The sequence below is a fragment of the Zootoca vivipara genome, chromosome 5 (genome assembly GCF_963506605.1).
Source record: "Zootoca vivipara chromosome 5, rZooViv1.1, whole genome shotgun sequence".
NCBI lineage: Eukaryota > Metazoa > Chordata > Lepidosauria > Squamata > Lacertidae > Zootoca > Zootoca vivipara.
The window spans coordinates 38,476,733-38,490,352 of record NC_083280.1 but is presented as its reverse complement, the minus strand read 5'-3'; the positions used below and the strand labels follow the sequence as shown (position 1 = coordinate 38,490,352).

Sequence of the window (13,620 nt, the reverse complement as noted above, 5' to 3'; positions counted from 1 at the left end):
GAGATGAGCGCCGCAACCCCAGAGTCGGACACGACTGGACCTGATGGTCAGGGGCCCCTTTACCTAGATGCAAATTTATCACCTAAGTGAGAACTAGGCCCAAGGCCCCCTCATGTTAAAGGAGTGCCAAAGGAACTCCATGTCTCACGCAAGGGGGCTGCTGCTAGCAGAGGCAGTGAAGGTTGTGAAGGCTCAGGACTGTAAGGAAGACAAGTATGAAGACATCTTACCAGCTTTTTTTGAGCTCAGTATGGTACTATCTGTAGGGACACGGGTGGCGCTGTGGTCTAAACCACTGAGCCTAGGGCTTGCCAATCAGAAGGTTGGCGGTTTGAATCCCCATGACGGGGTGAGCTCCTGTTGCTCAGTCCCACCTCCTGTCAACCTAGCAGTTCGAAAGCATGTCAAAGTGCGAGTAGATAAATAGGTACCGTTCTGGCGGGAAGGTAAAGGGCGTTTCTGTGCGCTGCTCTGGTTTTGCCAGAAGCGGCTTAGTCATGCTGGCCACATGACCCAGAAAAACTGTCTGTGGACAAACACCGGCTTCCTCAGCCAGTAAAGTGAGATGAGCGCTGCAACCCCAGAGTTGTTTGAAACTGGACTTAACTGTCAGGGGTCCTTTACCTCTATGGTACTATCTGGAGATGATTGAAAAAAGGTAAACTTTACCTGAGTCCAGATGATGTCAGCCAGTTCCTTGCGGCTTTGAACAATTGCCCAAATGAGCAAGTCCCTAATGGGATCCATTGTGAATGTGACTCGGCCAGCAGAACGCTTGTATAGGGATCGGAGACTAACCCCTTGTACCTTTAAAAGAGGGGGTGGGGGAAGAACATGATTATAAAGACTTGAATCAGATAACAATTGCTACGTGGTGGTGTAAGTGAAAGAAGGACTGTTGTTCTTAATGTTCAAGTTCATGTTCATTTTCTGTCCTACTATGAACCATACACACCGTGGTCAATGATGCCTTCACACAAACGTCAATACTGGATCGGGTGTCTTCAGCCTCAAATTAATTTCCATCATGGAAGTTGTATACACATAACTTTAAATATCATTCAAAGCACATTCTTTCCCTCAAAGAATTTTGGGCATTGTAGCTTGCTCCTCAGATTTACAATTCCCAGCAACCTGTAACAAACTACAGTGCCCAGCGTTGTTTGAGGGGGGGGGGATGTGCTTCAAAGGTCTAGTGTGTACATAGCCATAGAATCACCATTCAGTTTCTGCCACCAACAGAGGGCACAAGGAAGGAGGCATCTAACCCTGGTACAGTCTCTTTTTCTCCCTCAGCTTGCTTAACTAATTCTAAGGCCATTTCCTAGAGTCTAGGAAGATATAGCACATCAGGCCTTTTCCTGGTTTGAAGTTGTAAAACAAAATCTTGGAACTAAATTTAAGAAAGAGGCTGGGATACAGAGATCCACAATCATATTAAAAGGAAGTCGAAACCAAACATTTGCACCAGTGAGTGAAGAAAGGGCACTGAACATAGTAAATGGAACCAGCAACAAAATGTTTCAGTGTGAAGTGCAGGATTCCAGCTGCACTATTCCACTCCCATTTTTGTCTCCATACCCCCAAACACTGAGTCAGCATTCTGTGGCAGTAGGCTGAGAGTTTCCCTCCTTACAGTTGTATTTTTTTTACTTCTGCAAACCGGAAGCTTTTTCAAACCTGCCGATACCTCTCTTTTGCAACTGGGCAGTGCTGTTTTGGTTACATAACTGATGGCACTTGCAACTTGAACATTGGAAATAGGGGGAATCACTGCATGAATGTCCTGGATGCCAGTAAAAGAAATCTCCAATATCAATTCTTCATTCAGTTTCTGCTGCTACAGCAAACTGACTGCAGGACAGTATAATATTAAAACATATATGTATAACTAGCTTACCAAAGGTGATGTTCTCCTGGCATTGGTGCAGGGACCACTATTAGATGTGGAGAGGGGATGTATGAACTGCCCTGTACATTCTGTACTAAAAGGGGGTGCCATGAAAGGTTATAAGGGATAACATGCTGGGATACATTACATTGAGCTTGATATGGGGCACGGCGATAGAGAGCCGGTGTCTCTCAGTGTTCTTCGGCTTAGGATACAGCTGCTGAGTGAAATCGCCCAACAGCTCCCTCAGCACCTGGGACACATGGTGCATTTGGACCCTTGGCACTTTGGAGAAAGCTGAGCGCTCCTTCTCTTCCATTAACACCTTCTGTAGCTTTGTGTGGAAGACGCTGGAGTTTGCCATGTTTTCATAGAGGTAGATCAGGGTGTCCCAGGTAACAAACTCCTTCAGGCGCACACCTTGCTCAAGAAACAGCTTGACAAAATCTGGCTTGTTGGCTATGAGGGCAGCAGCCATCATTGAGTGCAGATCAGAGGGCTGTTGGCCAAGAAGACAACCAGAAAGAGACATCAACCAAGGGTAATGCAGGTTGTCCTCCCCATGATTGGGGGGGGGGGGAATGACAGACAGACAGACAGGGACATGGACACACTCACAGTGCAAGCTCAAAGGTAATGAGGAAGCATACAGGAGTTGCAGCAGTCTCTAGAAATGCAGCAGCTGGTAGCTATAGCAAAGTCCCTGAAGTGGATGAAGCAGGCAGTAGAAAGCTAAGCCTAAGAGACAGAAGCTGGACAGGATATGTTCAAGTGTTCTATCTCCCATTTAGTCCACATTTACACCTCAGCAAAGTATAGAAAGCAGCAGTCAAATTGAAGCAAGCAGGTCTCACTGATGCTGATGGGGCACAGCCGCTTCCTCTCTAGCATGGAGTGATGGATGCATGAGAAGCCAATAGTAAGAGTCTTTCCAGAGCATGCTACCCTAAGGGACAACAGGACAATAGTGGGTGAGCCATGCCCACGGGGTCAGTCAGCAACACACGCCACCCTCTCATGGTTACCACTGCCTCCCATTCCAAGAAGTAGTTGGAAGTTGCCATGTTGGCTCTGACACAAAATATATATGTCACAGGTATTATTAACATGCGGTAAGATTTTTCAGGGGATGTGGGTGGCGGTATGGTGTAAACCACTGAGCCTTGGGCTTGCCGATTGGAAGGTCGGCAGTTCGAATCCCCGCAATGGGGTGAGCTCCTGTTGTTCGGTCCCAGCTCCTGCCAACTTAGCAGTTCGAAAGCATGTCAAAGTGCAAGTAGCTAAATAGGTACTGCTCCGGCGGGAAGGTAAATGGCATTTCCGTGCACTGCTCTGGTTTCACCAGACACTGAAATAATGGGCTAATCCTGCCTATTTTTACAAAAGTCCAATACAATACAAGCAGCACGCAAGGGCACAAGATTCAATCAAGTTTCAATCAAGTATTATTAGTACAAAAAGAAAACAATAAGAGAGCCATGTACAAGTGCTGACACAGAAACCAAAACCAAACGTCAAGTAGATAGCATATACAAATAAATACTGAAAGGCAAACCAGTCTTTATGGTCTTTGAGGTTATATAGCGGTCAGCAAAGTGGCAGCAGGTCGAACGAGGTGTCAATGGTAGACAGGGTGCCGGCGTTTTTCGCCTGTTTCGCCCATATGACAGGCTTCTTCAGTAGTTTCTCCTTCTGCTTTCAGTTATGTTTAAAGCATTCAAATTCGTATGAAACCACTTATCTTGGCTTAGGCCACAATGCTCAAGTTCTTTTACACAAGGTTCTCTCATGCGGCTTTGATACATTTACATATTCACTGGTGATATAAATCAAATTCTAATTATTATTTAGACTAATACAATGGTACAATTTCTAAAACACATATACATAAAGGAATACTTACATTTCTTATATTCAGAGTTTTCTTAGTTTGAGCATGTATTGACTAAGCAAAAATCCTGTGTTTGGAACACACTTACGGTATATACAAAAGGTTGGTTCACAGGTGATAGTAATTAGGGATGACAATTGGGGGGGGGGGCAGAAGAGTGTGAGTACTGGTAACACTTACAGTATCTATAATTTCTGTATGTTATACTGCTGGTGTGTTAGTTTAAATGAATACAGAAAGGTCAAGATCTGAGTTTAAACCGTCCAGTTGTAATGTCTTAAACATAAAAATCAATTTAGTTTCTTGTTGTCTCAATATTTTTGTGATGTCCTGATGGTGGTATTTCTTGGGTGTATACTGCCAAATGCCAAAAAACATTAAATCAGCCGCATGAGAGAACCTTGTGTAACCTCAAAGACCATAAAGACTGGTTTGCCTTTCAGTATTTATTTGTATATGCTATCTACTTGACGTTTGGTTTTGGTTTCTGTGTCAGCACTTGTACATGGTTCTCTTATTGTTTTCTTTTTGTACTAATAATACTTGATTGAAACTTGATTGAATCTTGTGCCCTTGCGTGCTGCTTGTATTGTACTGGTTTCACCAGAAGCAGCTTAGTCATGATGGCAACATGACCTGGAAAAACTGTTTGCAAACAAACGTCGGGTCCCTCAGCCAGTAAAGTGGGATGAGCGCTGCAACCCCAGAGTCGTTTGCGACTCGACTTAACTGTCAGGGGTCCTTTGCCTTTACCTTTAAAAAAAGATTTTTCAGTGAGGGCAGAACCCAGCTCTTTAGCACGTCACAACAACAGGGCAGCCACTCAACCACACTGCCAGTGCAGTAACATCAGGGTTTAAATAAGTTGGGTTACCTATTTGTAAAAACCCTAAAAATGTGAAAGTATTTGCTATTTAATGAAATGTTACTTGGAGCCCATGGGATAATTCCACCTTACTCTACTATTGTCTTCTGGTGCCAATTGACCAGGGAGAGTGTTTTCTGCACAGACAATGAAAAATGGCATTTTCCCTGCTTTTTGTGGCAACCTCTAAGAAACATGACGTGATCCCTTAAGACAGTTTACACTTCTGATAAAAGTGGGCGTCTTAAAGATTCCTCAAGTAGCAAGCTGTAAAAGTTGGGTTTTTAGAGTTCACATCCAAACTGAAAAACCTCTGGCAACCTAAGAGTTGTTTTGCACCTTCTGACACCACGAGTTCCCCGAACAAACTGTTCTATGATCATCCCAAGTATGCCTGCCACTGCCAGACAAGCTTTATGGCTATTCTGTCCTCCATATGAACAATAGCAAACAAGGAATGTGTTACATAAGACCATGCATACTGGTGCACTGATCTATTATTTCCTTACAAAAAGTTCTCTGGGCAGCTTACAATGCAACTGAGTGAAATATACAAAGACAACCCAGGAATTACTGTTGAGGTACAACAGGCACCCACAACTTTGCAGAGACAACGGAATACATTTTTGTATTAACAAAGCATCTAGATGAGAAGCTCTCTGCCTTAAGTGTTCGTTCTGAATTGTTTTTTAAACCTAGCTTTAGTTGTTTCTGTACTGTTTTAAAAACTATTTTATATGTTTTTATGGCATGTTTGCAAATATTAGTCACTTTTTTGCCATGGCAACGCAGCTACTTACAAAATGACTGTAAAGAACTGGAAGAGCTGCCATTCCATTACTCTTGACCCTCTCTTTCTCATAATGTGTCTACAACACAACATCATTGCATTGTGTCTCCTCATCCCTGCCTGCCAATTGTGTGAAGGTGGGGAGACACACCTCATGATGACATGTCACGGGTGTCACACAGTGTATTGCAGCACATATTAGGAGGAAGGGAAAGCAATGAGACACAGAGTGGCAGCTGTCCAAGGCAGCTCTTATAACATCTGGTTTCAACCTCAAGACACCCCATGCATTCCCAAGAGACCCTGCTCTAATTATGCAGGCAGAAAGCAGATATGCTCATTGCCAGTGTGTGTCACCAAAAACTTTCCTACCTTCCACTCATGATCATCGGTGAAAATCTCACTCCGGGCAATATCTACCCTGTTCCATGCCACTGCAAGCTTCAGCTGGTGGTCCCAGTTCTCATGGCCTAAGTGATCTCTGTATCGAGAGGCTGCAATAGAGGATTTTTTTAAAAAAAACAAACATGGCTGAAACTAGGTTGCAAATGGCTGGCCTTTATTGGTTGTCTCTTACTCATGCACATCCAGAACTTGAAGGGGAATGAATAGCAAGAGAAACATATTGGAGGCCTAGGTACCTTGCAACATAAAGGTATCACTAGCATACCCTTTTGGCCTCCAACTGCTTCTTTAAATATCCTATGGATTTACGCACATGTAACATGCCCAATATTACTGCCTAGAGCAGGCATCCCCAAACTTCGGCCCTCCAGATGTTTTGGACTACAATTCCCATCTTCCCCAACCACTGGTCTTGTTAGCTAGGGATCATGGGAGCTGTAGGCCAAAACATCTGGAGGGCCGCAGTTTGGGGATGCCTGGCCTAGAGCTTGGTCACTCTGAGCATTTTCCAAAGAGGCTGAGACTTTCTTGTTTATGCTGACATTTAATGGCTGAAGCAAAGCAAGTATGGAGTCATGTTAATGTTTCCATTATGTGGCTTGCATATTTTATTAAGTATTTGAGCTGTTTTTTAAATTGCTGTTACCTCCTATGAGCTGTAAGGTTAACAATCAAACTCAACACATCAAATAAAATAAAATGTGTTTGTGTTAAATGACTTTGTATCTCCTAGATATTGCTCAACATCCCACTTCATGCAATGTCACAGTTTCGGGTTATGATACCAGGTAGTATTTGTTGTATTGTACAGTTACTGACTCACACTTCCATGCGTGAAAGGGTTAACCTGAGCTCAGGTTCCAGTGAATGTGGCTTAGCAGGCTGTCAGCAGCCTCTGCCTCTTTCCCCCCTTAATGCTTCCTAGAACAAGCAAAGAAGGAGCCATGTAGCTTTGGCTCCCCACTCAGCTGATCCTGTAAGTGATTCTGAATCTCTCTAAAAGGCAGATTTAAAAACCTGTATCTTTTCAAACCCAAAGATTGCATGATTCCTTTTGTAAGGAAACAAAGTACTTTTCTTTTTAAAACTGTTTGGAACCCTTTCATCTTTGCTTTTCTGCCAGAAGATGGAGATTTGTTTGCTGTAACTTCTGGGAACTTCTTAAGTAAATTTTTTCCACTTATTTGCAAAGCTGTGTGTCTGTGATTTTTTTCTAGCCGAAGTATTTTAATGGGGAACATCGTTTAAAGGTGGGTGAGGGCAGATGCAAACCTAACCAAGTTTCTAAGTTCTTAGAGCAATCACCATTGTGCTTAACTCTGCTACTGGAGAGTAGGAATCTCTCTTCCAAGCCCCTCTCTCCAACAGTATTTTGCTCACTGCATATGGTGATCAGGTGTCTTTGCTGTGCCTCCACTTCCATGGAAACAAATCCCTCAAGGTAAGTGAAGTCTAAATTATGACACACAAAAGGTTCTGTCTTGTGCTGCATTCTGAAGCAATACCACATTCCAACACAAGTGGATGTCCTAAAAGAAAGTTTCACTTAGTGATCTCTGTAGCTCATCTGCAACACTCACTGCACTTCTCACCTTTGAGCATTGCTTGAAGAATGGCTACATCGACATCCTGTTGTCCATCTTTGCCTTCCCTGAAGATGGTCAAGAGCTGCCTGTTGCGCACAATATCCTGGATCTGCAAATGCCAAAGAAAATGTAGGACTGAAGGTCCTAGCTCATGATTGCAACTTCACCAACAAAACCCAGCAAAAGCTGCACAGAGACCAGTTGCCTTACCTTTTTGGTCCATTCCACAATCTTACTCTCAGTAAACTGCTCATAGCTCTCTCTGAAGAATATGCTCAGTTTTTTCTGAATGAGGGAGATGCTTATTTGGGAGATGGGCAGATTAGCCACTTGAGCAATGACATCAGCCACCCGTCCTGAGCCTTCCACAACCACACAGGGGGTGCCATTGGTAATTGCATTGTAGATGGTCTGTAGAGCAGAATACAGAAGCATGACTGCATTTGAGCTGGTGCTGTCTCATGGACATCATTATGATATTGCCACTAAGTTCAGAATCAATTTAGGAATTGATTGAGCTTGTAGAATGACATGTTGGAATTCTGAACTGGCACAGGTGGGAGATCATATTTCTGAATATATATGCTCCTTCTATGTTGTAGTAATCTATGGAATATATCTGGGATTAAGGAGTAATATAGAGAACTTCTTATGTGAAGGAAAGTTTAAAAACACGATTCTCCCATCTGCTGTCTTAAGTGATGTAGTTCAGAATTCCACCTTGCTCTGCCACTTCATTCTGCTGATCAGCATGTTGACCAGGTTTCAACAGTTTCAGAGCAATTCTCATTGTTTACAACTAAGGCATACTCTCATATCTTCTGCTATGCAGAATCTCTTTGCTATGTGTGAGTTAAAAGGGCTTGAAATGTACAAGTCAGAACTCTCTGTGCCAACCCAGCCAGTTCCTGCTTTGTACTTACAACTAGATGTGTTTCTGCAATGTCACACAGACACTACAAAAGTGGTTACCATGTGATTGAGGCACACTGTGCTCTGAGAGAGAAATATCCAGGTGTTAACAATTACTGAAATCTCCTACACTCTGCTTCCTTTTTCATAATTAGTTGCCCTGATGCCTGTAGAGTACTTACATCGAGAGTCCCAGGGCCACCCTCGAGTACCACACAAACGATCGGTATTTTAATGGCAACTCCTGTGAGGAAATAAAGGCTCAGTCAGTCCCATGTGCAGAAAGCCAGTCGTCATTCTTTCCCTTCTCGCTGATGCCCATTGGCAGTTACCTTTGAACCCAGGTAAAATGAACAATATTTATCTCAAATAACATTAAAGGTAAAGGTACCCCTGACCATTAGGTCCAGTCGCGAACGACTCTGGGGTTGCAGTGCTCATGTCACTCCATAGGCTGAGGGAGCCGGCGTTTGTCCGCAGACACCTTCCAGGTCATGTGGCCAGCATGACTGAGCCGCTTCTGGCAAACCAGAGCAGCGCACAGAAACGCCATTTACCTTCCCGCCAGAGCGGTACCTATTTATCTACTTGCACTTCATGCTTTCGAACTGCTAGGTTGGCAGGAGCTGGGACCGAGCAGCGGGAGCTCACTCCGTTGCGGAGATTCGAACTGCCGACCTTCCGATCGGCAAGCCCAAGGCTCAGTGGTTTAGACCACAGCGCCACCAGCGTCCCTTCCAAATAACATTAAGAGCAATCAATTAATAGCAGCTACATAATTTCTATTTCCAATAATGAACAAACACAACAATCACCACACAAATAAGGCAGCGTTAAACCACCATTGGTTAGTTACTTACTATGGCATCAGTTGTTTGTTGCTTGCAGTCAGTCCCTTTGCTTATTTGTTTAAATGATTTTTAGGGGAAAGTATCAGGGCAACATACAATAGGAGTGATAAAAGGCCAATATACAATCATATAAAAAGTAAAAATAGGATAGAGCAACAGCAGAAAACTTGTGCAAAAACATATTTGTAGATTTTTGTTTGTTATGAAAACTTTCACCTCTTCCTCCTCTTATACTTTGCAGCTCTTGTTTTATTGCTCATATAGAAAATAAAGCCATGTCAAATTGTAAAGTTAGATTCTGGTTGGGATTCACCCCAACAACATGGCTGCCGCAAACCACAGTTTTGCCTACCACCCTTCCAAGGCAAGACCCTTAGCATTTTTCCATTTCTGCCTAATGGTCAGCAACAAGCATAAAGTCATTCTTTGGAGGTATTTTTCTACAATTGGGCAGTATATAAATTTTAATAAAATAAATAAATACAATATTTAAACTAACAAAAATAGGTAACAAACATAATTTTGCTCACATAACAACCTGCTCCCTGGAGGCCAGTTCATCACAACTGCCAGTATGTACTCTTATGCCAGCAGCTCCTCCAGTGCAAAGCCATTGTCTCATCCTGTTACCTTAGCTAATCAGACTTTGATATAAAACCATCTGTGTAGGAATTCCATTCCATTGGCTTTTCATAGATATCAGCTGAGGTAGACCTGAGAGGCATACATTGCCACAGGGAATCCCATTGTTTTATTCAAGTTCTTCACGGAGGTAATTTTCTCATTGATTTTTGAGACCTGAGAATCCCTTAGAATTGATATATCTCAATAACACATGTATTTTTTAGACCAGGTCTTTATAATTCCTCAATTTCTGGCGACTATTCATTTTCTTCCACCTTCCTCAGGTCTCTCCATAACTTCTTTTCTTCAGGTCCAACTGTCACCAACTTCTTTTTCCCACTTGCCCTTTCCCATCATTCTGTGCCCCTCCCTTCACTTGCCCTGCATTCCACCATGTCACAAGACTAGCCATTTATGCTGTCACAACTAGGAACATACAAGCTGCCTTAGACAAAGTCAGACCATCAGGCTCACAACTGTACACTGACCAACAACAGCACTCAGACTTTCTTCAGAAAACAATCATTCCCACTTTTATCTGGAGATGTCAAGGATTGAACATGGGACTTTTAGAACGCAAAGCATGTGCTGAGCAATATCACTTGACAATATCTTGTCATCAAAAACACTGAACTAGTATATTCAAGACTGCAATACCAAATGGAAGAAATTGCATACCACTGGAAGCAACATCCAAATCTAAAGAAACAACTGTTCTTCCCTCCCATCTGTAACAACAGTTCCCCTATTATATGGATGTTGATCCCAGGATTCAAGTCTTTTGGCACTTTACCTTAGGAAATAATGTCCTGATATTTCGTGGTCTCTCCACTCTTCAACTGACATCATCAAGGCCTAATGCAGAAGCCTACAAATAGGGAACCTTGGGTCCTCCAGGTGTTGATGGGCTTAAAACTTATATTGAATCTATTCCTGTGAATGTAATATGTTTCAACTGTTTTTAATTCTGAATTTTAAATAACTGAAACCCACCCTGGGACCTATGATGAAGGGCGGGCAATCAATTTAACAACAACCAACCTGGTTATTGGCCATGCTGAATGGAGCTGATGGGAGCTGAAGTCCAACAGAATCTGAAACAGGTTCTTCATCATTGGCCTGGCTGACATAAATGAATTCCAAGCTAAACAAGCCTTAGAGGAGGGAAGGGCTCAGATTGCACATCAGACTTTTATCAGTAATGAGATACCCTGTATATTGCATCACAATTACCTTCTTTCACCTTTGTTTGCTCTGAAATGAACTTCTCAAGTCTGGTCCTCAAGGGGATCTCCACACCATATTTCCCATGTGTCCCATCATCCACTAGGATGAAGTGTGAGTGATTACTGTCCAGGCAAGAGAGGTTCCCTTGAGTCTCCTCATCTAGCACATATTCAGCTGGGAAGCTACCCTGTAAACATCCAGGGGTTGGGGGGAGAAAAAGTCAGAAACCAACAAAGGACTTAATTATGGGGGCTCTAACTCTTGCTTGGGTTTGCATAATATGCTTCACTAAAATCTTCCTGTAGAGCAATGCCTCATCTTTAGAAAATGTGCCATGTTTTTTTTTTAAAAAAGTGGGCATGTTGAGGTCTTTTTCTAGTACCAAAACAAACACTACAAATGGTGCTTACTTTTCTTTGAGTTTGGTGGGGTAGCAGTGGGATCTGCAGGGTGTTAGAACACAAAACTTTCCACTCCCCAAGAAATGGTACTTGTATATGATTGGTCTATATTTATAACTTATCTTTTTGGCCATCGCTCATCCTTATTCATCTGTCATCAGAGTCTTAACAAAACAAAAAACAAAAACTTCTTTTTGCAGTGCACATGTGATCCTATATACCTGTTAATTTCACCTGCTTTCTTCTTTTCTTTTTAGCAGAAGCATAAATGCAAATTGGATTAAGTATATTGGGGGGGAGAGAAATTATATGGATATACCTGCATGCTATTTTAGGAACAGTAAGCACGTATGTATATGAAATATAGCCATATTTCCACCAGGACAGAACAGCAAAAATGACATTAAATATGACATGTATAGGATTGAGCTGTAAGCTTCCTATTCTTCTAGTAGCACAGCCTGAAGATGACTCACCATAGGGCAGATGAGGCTACTCCGGTTGTGGACTGTCCCCCATGTTGCAATGCCAATGGTGATAATCTCTCCTTTATAGTTGCTGCTCATGCTGAAGTCCCGTACTGCTTCTCCAACTTGCTTCATCACACCAGCATGAGAACCACCAGTGATGATCCAGGCACCTGGGAAACAAAAAACATGACTGGATTAAGGCCAGCTACTTCATTTCTGAATCTTTGTCCAGGATTAGGGAGCAATACTTCATTAAATTTTTTAATAATAATAATAATAATAACCCTGCCAGTCATTTGGTCTGCCAGCCATCTAGCCATTGAGTTGAGCATTTGTTCCCTACTGCTATGAAGTATTTTTACTGGCTCTCATTTTAGCATTCTGATCTACTTTTGTTGGCAATTTTATTTTAGGTTTTGTTACTTCTTAATGACTGAAAACCACCTCAGGGGTCCATCTGATTCTTAATGATTGAAAGACAAGGTCAAAATATTGTTATCAGATTAGGGATTGGGCTGGGTGGTCTCTTTGTGTCCCTTCCATCTTTAGGTTTCTATAGTTGTTAGAAGAGGCTGCTAAAATGGTCACACTGATTAAGATACATTTTGCACCGCAAAACCCCCATTTTTAAAAATGGAGATTAGCTTAGGGCTGCCATACTTCTGGCATTTGTCCGTCGAAAATGGTGTAGTGTCCAGGCGAAATTTTTGGAAAGCAGCTGAAAAGTCTGGAAAATCCTGGGTGTATGGCAGAAGTGTTGGGGTTTTTTTTTGGTGATTTTCCTAAAATCTTCAAATTATTTATTTATTTACAAAAAAAAGCTCAATAACTTTAGTGTCTAGATTTTCACTTTTTGAAATATGGGAATCCTAGCTATTGGCTCTTAATGGCAAACTTTATCAATGGCTAGCAAAAATCTGAATAATATGTCCATAGTACACATCCCTACAGATAGCAGCTTGAGGCAGACAGAATCAGACAAAAAGGTCAGAGTTTGGCCTTCTGGACCTCTAAAGGTGCTGGAAGACTTGATGTGTATGCGGTGAACTTTGGTGAGGGGGGCGTCAGTTGGAGTACTTGATGCTGTATCTCCACTGAAGTGCAACTTGTATATTTGTGAATAAATACAAATATTACAAAACACCAGTAAGCCTCCAGTGATTTCTTTCCATATGAAACGAAAGCTGGGTAGGTGCTGCTTCCTTGTAACCTTCTTACCATCTGGAGAAGTGAGGGAGCAGGTGACAATATTACATAAAGAAACAGAGAAACAATACAGGAATATGTCCTTTATTGGTGGCTTTGGAGCAGGATTCTGCCTTACCTGTTGTCTGTGCTACTTTAACAAGCCCCCTCCGGAATATGTTCTTCAGTCTCAGCTTCATGTTGAAGTTTTTAGCTCCTCCTGTCACAGATATTAAGAGGTTGGGTATATCAAGTCCCCAGTGCTGCGTCATCAGCTGGTAAATTACACTTGGGGAGGTGTTAGAGGAGACACGCACAAACTGCAACAGGAGAATAAAGCAAATAAAGCACAAGTGGTATGAGAAAGCTATTATCTGATTCTAGCAACTATGGCCAATATCATAAGAGTTCCAGGCTCTCCACAGGCCCTCCCATTTAATTCAAGCATCTTGTGAATCAGCAACGTCTTGTGAATCAGCAACATATTCCCAAAGCTTTGTGTCTGAGTGCAATAGGAAGTCA

General features: G+C 42.4%; 1 protein-coding gene across 1 annotated transcript in view; it reads right to left on the bottom strand.

Moving 5' to 3' along the window:
* Positions 1-13,620, bottom strand: part of TRPM2 (transient receptor potential cation channel subfamily M member 2) — a 35,778-nt gene that overhangs the window by 17,012 nt on the left and 5,146 nt on the right. Inside the window, exons 4-12 of the mRNA XM_035132382.2 lie at positions 13,238-13,418; positions 11,920-12,083; positions 11,049-11,229; positions 8,523-8,584; positions 7,639-7,839; positions 7,435-7,537; positions 5,810-5,931; positions 2,040-2,390; positions 670-807 (exon numbers count right to left, since the gene is read on the bottom strand). Of these exons, the coding sequence (XP_034988273.1) occupies positions 670-807; positions 2,040-2,390; positions 5,810-5,931; positions 7,435-7,537; positions 7,639-7,839; positions 8,523-8,584; positions 11,049-11,229; positions 11,920-12,083; positions 13,238-13,418 (1,503 nt within the window). The remainder of the gene's footprint in view (positions 1-669; positions 808-2,039; positions 2,391-5,809; positions 5,932-7,434; positions 7,538-7,638; positions 7,840-8,522; positions 8,585-11,048; positions 11,230-11,919; positions 12,084-13,237; positions 13,419-13,620) is intronic.